The sequence below is a fragment of the Acanthisitta chloris genome, unplaced genomic scaffold (assembly GCF_000695815.1).
Source record: "Acanthisitta chloris isolate BGI_N310 unplaced genomic scaffold, ASM69581v1 scaffold21225, whole genome shotgun sequence".
Classification (NCBI taxonomy): Eukaryota; Metazoa; Chordata; class Aves; order Passeriformes; family Acanthisittidae; genus Acanthisitta; species Acanthisitta chloris.
In genome coordinates, this window is record NW_008675634.1 from 48,753 (window position 1) to 61,858 (window position 13,106).

The 13,106-nt window shown below is 37.4% G+C and overlaps 1 protein-coding gene across 1 annotated transcript in view; it reads left to right on the forward strand.

The window, feature by feature from the left end:
- Positions 1 to 3,207: 3,207 nt before the first annotated feature.
- Positions 3,208 to 13,106, forward strand: part of GULP1 (GULP, engulfment adaptor PTB domain containing 1) — a gene marked incomplete at its 3' end in the record, with an annotated part of 55,196 nt that continues 45,297 nt past the window's right edge. The window contains exon 1 of the mRNA XM_009075844.1: positions 3,208 to 3,271. Coding sequence (XP_009074092.1) covers positions 3,221 to 3,271 — 51 coding nt within the window. The remainder of the gene's footprint in view (positions 3,272 to 13,106) is intronic.

Sequence of the window (13,106 nt, forward strand, 5' to 3'; positions counted from 1 at the left end):
TATACACACACAAAATGAAGCAAGTAAGCTGTTTGTTCCTGAGCCAGTAATACCTAGATATAGCACTGATCTCATGGGATGATCTCTTCTTCAGGAGGCTGTTGTTAGGCTGATTGTCACATAACATCTTTTTTCCATAGGAAGTTTTGTAAAACAGGAAGAAAAGACAGTTCCAAGATTTCTTCTGTTAACAAGAAAAACATCCATTGATGTCAAGGAGATTTTGATTCAGTAAAGAATAAAGGCTTTAGTTTCTCTCTTCTAGAAATAACTGCATTTTCACCATGGCACTAAAAAAGGAAGTTAGAATCAGAGTCTTTCACTGCTCATCATATTAAATGAATGGCCACTAGGTCTCATATGCTTTGATAAATGCTTTAGAAACATTAATTAATGTTAATAAATTATTAATGAGAGTGGAGTTTAAGAAGGCAGTTAACTGAAGTTGCTCTGTAAGCATTCCATTCTTTAATATCTCTGGGCAGTAATAAGCAGATAAATTAATCTCAAAGGGAGAACAATTTCTTGGCACTGTTATCACTTTCCCTTTTTGTAGATAAACGGTGAGCTGTGCTGTTATCTAACCTAATGTCATCTCCTTTAAGTGCAGCACAGTTACTTAGACACTTTATGAAGTCCCCAAGTCCATTGACTTCAGTGTGTGATTTGTCAGCACGTTCTTCTTCCTCAGCTCTCCCAGCACCACACGACACTGAGGCCTCTGGCTCACTCACAGTGATCCCTAGTTGTGAGATGAGCAAGCATTTGATGGGAAATGCAGATTGTAAAGGGATCTGCCCTTTATAATGAAAAGGGGATGGCATGATTCAGGGTGGGTTAGAAAGGAGCGAAATCTCAATTCTGAGCAGCATTAATACCCTGTCCATGGATGTGCCCAGACCCCTGTTTCCCTCCACCCTTGCAATTCTCTCTTGTCAAGGCCTGGGTCTTCCAAATGTTCATTTTATGGAGTTTTCCCACTGCCCTTAGCAGACTAGTGTATACTGTTAGGGAACAAAACCTGAGAAGCTCTCACCCAAGTCAGAGTCTCTTAAAAAACTTGATGTGCTGCTGCTGCAGGGGCACTCTTAAAGCTTGTGCCACACACTTAGCACACCATGCACATGACAAGGTTTTGTGTAGGGGTTACATACAGGATTGCTAATCCTGTTTAAGCAGGGCTGTGGTGTACCCTGTGCCCTTGAAATCAGAATGGTGACCCTTTTTCACATCTCTTGTTCTATGCAGTGCCAGTATGTTTGGTAAAACCACCACATACTTAGAATTTCTCATACCTCATTCAAGCTAAGCCCTACTTAGGTTTTAATGGACTCTGGATGGCTCAAATTCATAATTCTCAAAAAATAACTGGCACTTATTTAAACTTTAATGTAAATTCTAAGGCATCCTAGATTAAGTGCTTCAGACAAGATCTAAAATAACTGTAGTTTTCACCCAGTGTGATAGCATGAGCCTTGTTTCACTTTCTACTACTGTTAACACTAGATGCATGTGGTTGTCAGGTTTGATTTTATCTAGGCTTTTGGTCCTTTCTTTACTGTTTTATTTAGCTGTAAAGTGTCTAGAACTCTTCCTGCTATGTAACTAATAAAATAATAATATGAACTGTGATTTTCATTGTAGGGTTTCATATTTGGTTTGTTGCTTCAGAATGAATAATTAAGTGCTAAGCTGTGAAAACCCTTTAAAAATTAATTTCAAAGGTGAGGGAACAAGCCACATGTATCTATATCACCTATTTAAACAAATGCCTGTTTTATAGGCCTTGTTTTTTCATGTTTTCCTGTTTAATTGGATGCAAAATGGCTGAAATTCGGTGAAATCAAACTAATTCTAAGTAGTATTTCAAACAGCTGCTGAGGGTGGTGTATGTCCAAAATTAGTGCCAAATTCAGAAAGAAATGCTGGTGAGAAATTTCCTCGTAATAGCTTGTGTGATTTTTTTTTTTCACATCTTTGTTAGCAACCTGAATTTTGCCTCATTGCTTTTGTTTGGTGTTAAGACTTCTTTCAAAAGTGCCATCACTCTGTAATTATTACCTGCCTCTAGGATATGGGGCTTCCATAGTCAGTGGAAAGCTTCAATACCTGTGCCACAGTGTCTGCAGGTCTACATCTGGAGGTTGGAAGTGCTGGGTTGACAGCCTGTGTTCTAACATTCTTATTTCACAAACTCACACAGGTGGTTATTTTTTACTTGTGGACAGCATCAGTTTGTGATATCATGTTAAAACAGAGATCAGCTTTCGGGTTTAAATTATTCTGGGCAAGGAGTTCTTGGTTCTGGTATTCCGATCACAAGGCACAATTGAAAGGAAGAGCCACTTCAGAGCAGAATCATACTCCTGGGTGCTGCTGAACGGACAAATTGTGCTTCCTTCATTAAGAAGTTATAATATCACTCTTCAGTAATGCAGCTGAATATTACTTTCATCTAGAATGAAATTTGCTTAAAGAAAAGACTTTCTTCCAACTTGGCAGGTTTGATCCTGTTATAGTAGTGACTGTGGTGAATATTAGTTTTCTTGCTTCTCTATATTCTACAATATTTAGTTATTGGTTTAGTGTCAATAAACATCACAACTTTTGCTCTTCAACAATTTGAACTGAGTAGGATTTTATTGTTCTTACGTGTAACTAACAAAAAAGTTAGTAGTTGCTCTAACTGCAACTCCCAATAAGGAAAAGGGAACTATCTGTGAATATCCAAGGGTAGAATTTTGATTTAAGTTATTATGCTGTTACTTAATTCAATGAAGTTCCAGATTTGTCCCTTTAGTGTCTTCATAATTCAAAAGAAAAAGCACATATTTCATAAAAATACATTGTTAGAAGCACAACATGAAGCCTGTGCTTTAAACAACAGCAAAATGCAGAAAATACTGATCTGAGGCAGAAACAGCAAACAGCCTTAAACCAATAAAGACATTTGGGGGAAGGACTTAAAATTCTTGTGGAAAATCAAGTTGGTTAAAATGGGAAATCTGCCCAAGAGAAGTAACCAGGTTCTTTCATATAAATATTTGTGGAGCTTGAGAGATTCTTCCCTCCAGCCTCAATAGTTACTTCAGACAGACAGTTTTCTGAGTAAAAGGAGGGTTGTTGATGTTTTCCAGACAGATACTATTATGATTAAATTAACAATTGAATAACCTATTCAGTGCCTCTTTTATTTTGCTTTTCTGTAGACAAAACATGGATGCACACTCCTGAAGCCTTATCAAAGCATTATATTCCCTATAATGCAAAGGTAAGAAAATATGAAGTTATTTTCTTTTAATAGCTTTAGGACACAGCATGTTCTTTCTTGTTTTTAATTGGAAATCTGCAGAGACATGAATTTGCCCAATGAAATAACGAAGACAGTAAATATCTGTTTTGCAGGTGAAATATCTCTATTTTTTAATGGTCAGTTGATCTTTGTTCTGAATTATTTGATGGTTTTCTAAAAAGCAAACCAGTGTTCCTCGTCTGCTCATTACTGTTTCCTTTTAATGGATGCTTAATGGATGAAAATGTTGAGTGCAGAGGAATTTAACGTCAGGCTGCATGCTTACAGTACTATTAAAATTAATGGCACAAACTGTTTTTGAACAATAGCAAAAGCAATGAGTAATGATCCTACCTGCTGGATATATTGAAATGTCAAATACTCAGGAAATGTGGTAGAATAATAATGGAAAAAAAAAACCCCAGAAATCTTATTCATGTTTCCTTACCCTAATTAGAATGCAATTCTACAATAGTACTTCAATTTCTCTAATGACATCCATTGACAGGAAATGCATCTTACCTAAACAGCAGCTTAGAAAATAGTTTGCCAAAAGGAGGAATATGCAGCAATCAGCATAACTCAGAGTAAACTGAGTAATCAGCTATTACTTACTGAAACTGAGAGAAAAACTCAGTAACATTCCACTGTGGTCTGTTCTGGATAAGGTTCTCCTATGATTTGTATTTCATAATATAAAAACCATAATTATGAATGAATATAAAATATTTCTGAATATCCAAAAAATAGCTATTATTTCACGGGCCAGGAATCGGGTTCCTGTAGGAGTATTCCTTGCTGTTGTTTGCATTTTTTAATTTTTTTTTTTTGCTTAGCATTGCCACACAGTGAGCAAGTGTTTGCAGTGGAAATTTGAGTCTCGTTCTGCTAGTTGCCTGGTGAACTTGTTTTTATTCTGTGTGCTCTCAAGCTGAATTTCTGACCAAAAGATATGCTACCATTTAACTGTACAGCCTTGCCAGACACCTTGGCTTTATATTACACTTCTTGAGAGGAAGGATTACTTGCTGGGATGACTGTACCCTCTGTTTTAAGAGCAAGCTGAAGCTATGAGTTTTATTAATGCTTTGATCAATGTCTGTTCATCTGTGGTTTTTAGGAGAAAAAAAGAAACCTCCCTCATCTTTCAGGTCTCATTATTTTTCTTAAGAGCATATCTTGTGAGTAGGTGTCAGTACGGCTATGTAGGAAAGAAAATTAGAATAGAGACAATAGTAGTAGGATTGTGATAATTGCAGAAAAACTGCATCAAGTTCTGGAGTAAAAGAAGAGGATGGAGAATTCCTATCTAAAGGAAGTCTGTTCTCAGCCTCATTAGAATGAATCTTGGTCCAAAACAAGTCCTTGCTCTTAATTAGGCTAAATGTCCTCTCCAGTTCTGCTCCTGTCTGATGAGGGTTCTGACCTAACAGGGCCTCCTCAACCTCAGTGCTGGTGGCCTATAAGGTCTGTTAGACTACTTAAAGACACTGCAATGTACTAGAATATATGTTGGGTTTTGTTTTGGGTTTTTTAGAAAGTTAACACATTCTTTTCATTGGATTCACTGCAGAAAATTATTATTTAGAACTACCATTTTTTTTATTCAAAACAAGCAAAATATTGTTCTGCTCTGGAGTGTAAAGTGTATTGCCACCTGGGATAAGTTTGCACAACTTCTAAGAGGTTAGCTGGCATATACAGACAACAATAGTATTAAATCTAGGTGATATTTCCACCTCAATTCTCAAGTATCATTATCAATAAGTTTTGCAATATGTTTCATTTTAAAAGGAAAGCATGTATCTATTAGTACATTATTTGGGTTTTGTGACATTTTGATTTTTAACCGAAATATCCCTTGATTTCATAACTTGTATCTATATTGTTAAATAATGGGAAAAGATTCAAAAAGCAATCATAAAGCAAGTATTGAACAAGACTCATTGATTTTTTCCAAGTGTTCATATTATTCCACTCTTAGATTCTATTTGTATGCCTTCTATATTTGTTCGGAGGGAAAGACAACACTTTATCTGAATTATTTCAAAATGTAATCATGTGAATGAAGAATGACATGTTCAAAAAATTAAATCAATTTGATGGAAAGTGATACCAGAGATGTGCTTTTTCCATGGGCAAGTGAGCTGTGTTCTGCTACATAGTTTTTTGAACACAGATTACTATGGATGAAAAAGTGTTTTCTCTTCTTCATAAGACACAAAAATAATTTCTCTGACACTGATCAGAACAAGAAGGAGTACTTATTAAGAACAACTGGGAAAGATGAGATGCTATGGATTCCTAAGACATCTTTAAGAAATAAAGAAATCTTGTTGAAAAAGTGCATTTCCTGAGTTGTCTGCTGTCTTATTAAAACAAAATCCCAGGGAAGTTAACTGGAAATTAACAGAACCTGACAATATAGACAAGTGGCCTTTTTACCTACCAATTGGTGAAGACCTTTTAATAGAGAGTTAGTAATGTTTTGTTATCTCTTACAACATGCAGCCTCAGGATGATTTATGGCAATAATCCTCTTTGCAAGAAAACATGAGCTTGTTTGCAAGAAAACAGAGTTGTTTCTTCTGGAAGTAAAATCCAGGAGCCATGAGACTCATAAGGAACTCCTAAACATAAAAGTATCTTGATTCTCTCTCCTTTCCAACATACCCACTCCTCATGGTACTTGCTATTTTAAATTTTGCTGATTTGGGCATTGTTTGTTGTATGGCATAAGCTGATGAGGGTTTGGGGTTTGGGTTTTTGGGGTTTAGTTGTTTGTTTGTTGTCCTCCGATTTTGTTTTGGGTTTTGTATTTTTCTGTTACTATTATTGTTTTGGGTTTGCTCGGGGTGTTTTGGTGGGGTGTTTTGGGTGTTTTTTTCAAATCTTACTCATGTCCCCAGTCTTGGTCTTGCAGAAGGCACTTATAATTAGACTACATATTTAAGTGTGCTCTGGATGTGAAACATCAGCTTACTGAAGCCTGAATTTTGACATTGGTTTGTGATCCTACATTTTTCTTGACTATGTGTCAGAGACCTAAGGAAAGGTTTCCTGCCTCAAAACAGCCAGGTTGGAAAGCAGTGGGGGAACAGAGTAGGTGTGGCAGTGGCTGTGCCCCCACAGGCCCTTGAGCTTTAAAAGCCTGTCTGAACTGGGATGGCAGCAGTGACTGCCTGACTCTGGTGTGAGCCTGAAATGGTGTCAGTGTGACAACATGGCTCTGGTGTGAGCCCAGAAATGTGTGCTGAGAGCATGTGGCTCTGCCCAAAGCCCAGCACAGTATGACCTCAGGCTGGGGACAGCCCTGGGTGAAGGAACCAATCCAAGCACAGCGACACACGTGTCGTGATGTGCCCAGGGTTTCAAAGATGCTGAGACCTCACTGGATCCACAGGTGGTGAATATCTCTATCTTTCTCATCTGTCTTTCTTTCTTTCTCTCTTTTTTCTTCTCTTTTCCTCCTTGCTATATATATTGTAAGCTGAACTGAGCAGCGTCCTGTTAGTGACTCACTAAGTGCCGTGTTCAATGCCTGGCTAAGGGCTTTGCTCTTTAAGTGTGCTGAGTTAAAGTTTGCACTATTTGGATGCTGTGAAGTTTACTGAGTTGCCTTTTGCCAAGTGTCTTATTCCCCCAGATGACCCAAAGTTTATAAGTAAAAATGATTTCTTATTAAATCTCCTGAGAATTGTGTTATTTCTCCTGCACACTGCCCAGAGTCATTCAAAGTCACCTTCCTCTTCACCCAACGAGTGGAGCAGAGCAGTACACTATGTTGCTCCAAATGAAAGCATATTTGTCAGATAATCTTTTCCCCTCAGAAGATCATTTTGAATCTTGATAGCATAGTATCAAACACGGGGATCCAGGACTCATTTTGATGTAGTGGCATGGCAGTTTTAGTGCTACCAGTATATAAAATGCAAAGGTGACCCAAAACTTGTCTTCTGTGTCAACTTTTTCTGTAATGTTCCTTAATTAAGAATAGATGCTTGTGCTATTTTCCATACTGTAGAGGGGAAAATTCTCTGTTGCCATGAAATTAATTTTCTTGATTTGAGGCTGGTTTGTTTCTGCAAAACAAAAGTGGTCAAAGTGTGACTTTATAGTTGAATCTGACTGCAGCCTTAAAAATGGACTGATTGTTGTCATCACATCACTGAGCTGTGCCTTTCTGCTAGTAGAAAGTTGCCAGCACCCAAACCAGCAATGTTTACTATGTCTCTGTGCGGTAGATTGTGTATATAATCTCTTTTAGAATTACTTGCTTATTTTTCGGCTTATGTCAAATTTCCGCATGCACAGCTTTCCATTTTTTGCAGCTGAGAGGTTCTGCTTTGCAAGCTTGGTGTTTGTGTTGGCTACTGCTGTGCTAGGGAGTCAGTAGCTTTTACCTTGCACTAAGGCCAAGAGCTGCTCCTTTACATAACAGCATGATGGCATGTTAAACACTTGGGACTTTATTTCACTAGATGTGATGGCTTCCTAGTGCCGAGACAGCTACTGTCCTAGTGTTTACTTCATACTTAATTTAAAACTTTTTATGTTGTCATATGCATATTTCTGATTTTTCATGTAATTTAAGTTTGAAACTTGAATGCTAAATGAACAATATTTTTTAAAGAAGTCATTAGTAGTGGTTGGACTTGATGATGGAGGTCTTTTCCAACCTAAATGATTCTGTGATTCTGTAGTAAAAGACCTTCCTTGGCAGTACCTAGTAGTATTAGTCTTCACTATAGTACTATAAACAGAGTTTATTCAGGTCTTCAACTTTGTGATTTGTTATTCCTTACACATTTTATCATTGAGGATTGGCAGATAATACTTTTCTGGAGCAGGCAGACGGACAAGATTTACAGGTCAAATGATGTAATACTGTAGCAGAGCTCAAGGTACAATTATGTCCTTTGAATATCTGCATATCACTGTCATTACTGTACAGTATTGTCAAAGCTATGTTTTCATGTCATGAACTGCACTTCTACTGCAAAGTTTTGCTGCTATTGATTGCTATAGCAGTTCTCTTTTTCTATCCAGTCAACATACTACAGAATGATGATGATTTTATGTCAGTAAAAATATCAAAGGAAAAATTGTATGTGTGTATATATATATATATGTATACACAGAGTATATAGTATACATATTTTCCAAGTGAACAGAGATACAAGGCACACTATTAAAAAGTATACTCAAAATTATGTGAAGTTAGCTATAGCAAGATATTTCAAACAGAACATGAGAATGTTGAAAATTAGAAACTAATGAAATAGAAGAGGGCATTACAAGAAATAATTTTCCTACATTTAATTCATCAGATTTAATAACTTAATTCTGATTTTATTTCATTAGAGTATCAAAATACCTTGGATGAGATAATAATTAATTTAGTGTTTAAGCACAAGAAAAATGAACATTGTGAAAATACCCAAATGAAATAGGAAAGCAGAAAATTGTAATTTTACAGAGAAATGCAAATCTGAACTCCTTAGTTATTTCTGATGCATTGCATTCATTAAACTTGGAGATCATTGTACCAAACATGAATAATCATGTAGATGAAATAGAAAGTATTTAGCATCTGCCACTGTCAACAAAACTTCTCTGCTTCAGGGAAATGGATTTACCTGTTCCAACTTTCTTACAAGATTACATAATTGTAATCTAAATAATTGTATACTTGTAATCTGGGAGAGAATAGCATTATATCCACAAATCTACAAAATAAATGTCTGGGATGCAGGACTAAACTTTCAGCAGCATCAAGCATCATCTCAAGTGCCTGAAGGAGAGGAGCTGCATTTCCACTGTTCAGCATCAAATGGTTGCAGCTGCTATTTGTCTCGCTGAAAACTGATGACTACTTCAGCTTCCCTAAAATCTGTACTTTTGTTAGCTCCTCAGAAAGCTCTGTGGGGTACTGAGTGCTTTTGGAAATCTGTCAGTCTGCCTTGCCTGAGGTTGCACAGCCAGTTTGTAAAGAGGCAAGAATTAAGCCTGCACCTCCTGAGTCTTGGTCCACTAGCCCTCACTCTCAACAGTGTATCACTGTAGAGGGATGGAACTTGAATAATATCTGCAGACAAGTGTACATCTCATCTGCATATGAATGCACACAGCTTCAAAGATGGAATGAATGCATATTGGGGATGTTTGAATATTCCACAATGCCCCATTACACATCAGCATGTCAGGATAATTTTGCAAGAATTCATAGGCTTGTGGTGTCTGTGAGTGTTTGCACCTAGAGTCTGGTCCTTCATGTCCATTTAGTATTGCTGTGGAAAATGTGACTTGCTTACAGTTAGAGTATTGGCATCTTTTATGACTGAACACTGGATGAGAAGTTCAGAAAACTTTGCAGAATAGCAGCAGTGTAGTTTTGATGTGTGTGGTCTCTTTTCAGGTGCCTGTGGCCCTCTGTCAGTATAAAACACTCAACTGCACAGCTTCAGTCTCTACAGATCATTCTTACTCTTCAGAAGAAGATCTGCTTCAGGAAATGAATGAAGCTTATGAGCTATTCCAGTTTTGCTTTCTTAAGGTCTCTTTGCGTGTACTTGCACATGTTTGATTGAAGCTCCCAGTGTCACACATAAATACAAAAAAAATATGTAATTTTGAGGCTTATACATGAGACAGAATGTTTAGATACAGGTAATTAACACTGTCAAGGTGATAAGTACTCGAAGAGTGGAGGAATAGAGGTGGAAAGTGGCTTATATTTGGATCCTATGGTTGCACAGCTAATTCTGCAACATAATAGACGAAATGAAGAGTATGTACTGAAGGCAGTGACAGGATTCATAAAGGTACTTCACCCAATCCCTAATTTGTAGGGATAAAAACCAAACAGGGTTTCAAAACTTCTGAAATAATGCAAGAAAATTTAGTATAATGTATTTCACTTCACCTCTCAGGAAAAGCAACCAATACAGTGTATATGCTTTAGTGAAATGTTTTTGGTGAATTCTTGTTTTAAAAAAAAATATTAAAAAAGAGTGAATTTAATTGGGGCAGTGAGATTAAAAACTAGTGGTTAGGTCTGTCAATACTTTATAAATGCAACTGAAAGAACAGTATCTTTTGATCTATTCTCCAGAGTTCTCATCTTCTCTCAGGTTCTGCTTGTGATCCTTTGGTCTCTTCATAAGCTCTGTTTTCCTTGAAATTTTTAAGTACTGTCTGACATAACGTCAGTTACAAGTATGAAAAATCTGCAATGCAAGTAAGGGATGGCAGCTATAATTTCATGGCAAAAATCAAAAATAGATCACACCCAGTTAATCACAGTGTATGCAGCACAGGAGCTGAAAAGTATTTTAGGTCACTCTGTCAGTAATGAGTTATGTTAAAAAGGTATGTATATAAAGTATGTTAAAACTGTGTAATGAAGCAGGATGGAGATACTGCCCCTAGTCTGCATCGAAGCTGATCTGTGATCTACCACATCCCTGAAGTATTCACAATTCTGAGCAAATTTTAGGTTTCCTTTGTATCCAAGATGTATCTATCATATAGATTGCCTGCACATCCATTCACTTTAGCACCCTGGCTACTTAATTATAGCCTTTTTCTTTATCTCTGAGTGGTCTGTTTCACTTCTTTCATCAAAGAAAAAGCTATTTTTAAACAGCTAAGAGCTTTAGACTTATTTTTTGTAGGAAGCTATAGAATCATATTTGACACTGAGATATAGTATCTAACAACTATCATCTGGATTGAAAATACAAAACTGCAAGAGATTTAGCTCATTGTTGGACTTTAAACACACTTGATTTTATAAAGGTGTAATCTCCTACATGTCCTTGAATGTTAGAGTTGACCATTGACTGGGCTGCTTTCATATTAGAATTTGCTTTGGAATTGATATATAAAAATCTAGAGTAATTTAGGTTGGGAGGGACCTCTGGAGATGATCCAGTTGATTCCCATTTGAAAATGACTTCAAAACCAGGTGACACACAATAGACTCATGCAATCAAGGTTGAAATGCCTGCAAGGGCAGAGATTCACAAGCTCTGGCAGCCTGTTCCAGGACTTACTCCCTGTCATTATGACTTCTTTTTTCCCTCATTTCTCTTAGCCTTACACGTGCACAAGCACATGTGCACCAAACTCATCATCTTCAGGCTGAGCAAGTGCAGCTCCATTTTCCCTAACCATCTCCTTGTCTGTCACATCTCTCACCCCAGCAGATCTGGCTTTCCTAAATTCATCCTTATGTGCCTGGAAAGTATATCTGTATTCCTGCTAAGTTACCCGTTCCCAAGTCCTCCTTCCATCTCTTCCCCTTGTATCTGAGCAGTGCCAGCACTGTGCACTGTGGCTAGTTGCTCAGTCAGCTCTTGGGGCATGCAGGAATGTTTTTGGCAATTACACAGTCTAGCTGAAGCTGATTGCTGTGTGTCCTGTGGCTTTAAGAAGCAAGTTGGTGTTAGTGTCTTCCTAAGAGGCTTCTACTGCTGTAGAAGTTAGTCTAACTACTTTTCACATTCAAGTTAAGTTTAGTTTAAGGCCTAGATGTAATTTTAAGCCTTCTGTTTTGTTTTCCTGTAAGAATGGGCTATTGTTACTCTATTTCATCTTGAAATCAGCTGCAGAAGGGCTGGAATGTTAAACTTCTGGAATTTGTATGACTTTGGGATTATGAGGCACATAACATACACGTATGTGAAACTTTTTCTGGCTCAAGGCTTTTTGCAGCCTTTTGCTGTAAGATTTGCTCTCCTAAGTCTGTGCATTATTATGGTTAAATTTGAAAACCTGCAGCATGGGATTCCATGGTATTGATTCATCTGGAATGCTCTGCATTAAAGCAGACTTGTGTGGGTGACATGATTTACAGAGCACACTGGTGTACATCATGGTACCTGAGACCAAATCTGGGCCAGGTGCATTCTTTAGATCATTTTTATTGTATAAATTATGATTCTTTACAGTAGTCTTGATGCAGAAGAGCTGCTGGTTGGAATGTTGGACAGACACATGTCAAAGTGTTAATCCAACAGGTTCTGAGAGGCAAAGAATATATTTGTGTACATGTATGCTATACAGAACAGGCAAATAGGAGTTTTTCTGCAGTAGCAAAAAAACCTCGCAAAAACAAGTCTTCATGATGTGACATTGAGAGCACAAGTCTTTGGAGAAGATGCTGAGGGGGAGCCCCAGTTGCTTAGCCTGAAGGAAAGGAGGATGAGGGGAGCTTACCACTCTCAGCAACTACCTGAAAGAAGGTTGTAGCCAGGTGGAAGTTGGTCTCTTCTGCCAAGTAACAAGTGCCATGATGAGAGGAAATGGCTTCAAGTTGCGCCTGGAGAGATTTAGATTGGATATTAGGAAAAATTTCTTCACTGAAAGGGTGGTCAGGCACTGGCATAGGCTGCCCAGGGAAGTGGTGGAGTCACCATCCCTGAAGGTGTTAAAAAAAATGTATGGTTGTGGCACTTAGGGACATGGTTTAGCAGTGAAAATAGCAGCACAGGGTTAACAGTTGTACTCAATAATATTGAAGTTCTTTTATAACCTAAATAATTCCATAATTTCAGTATTGAACACAGCATCTAAAGCATATTTCTAAAAATACTGTGTTAACTAAAAGTTTAAAAATAAGTCTTGAACAGTCACATGCCCTTTCCCAGGATCTGTCTCAGAAGAGCTGAACAATGAGACTGGTGTGAAGAAAGACTCAAAACCATTAGAATCTTTGTAATAGCTTTTAAAATGTCATTTTCTTATTATTCAGAGAATAAATTAGTATTTGACTACAAATCTTCACTTTACAGTGGAAGATACTCAGTCG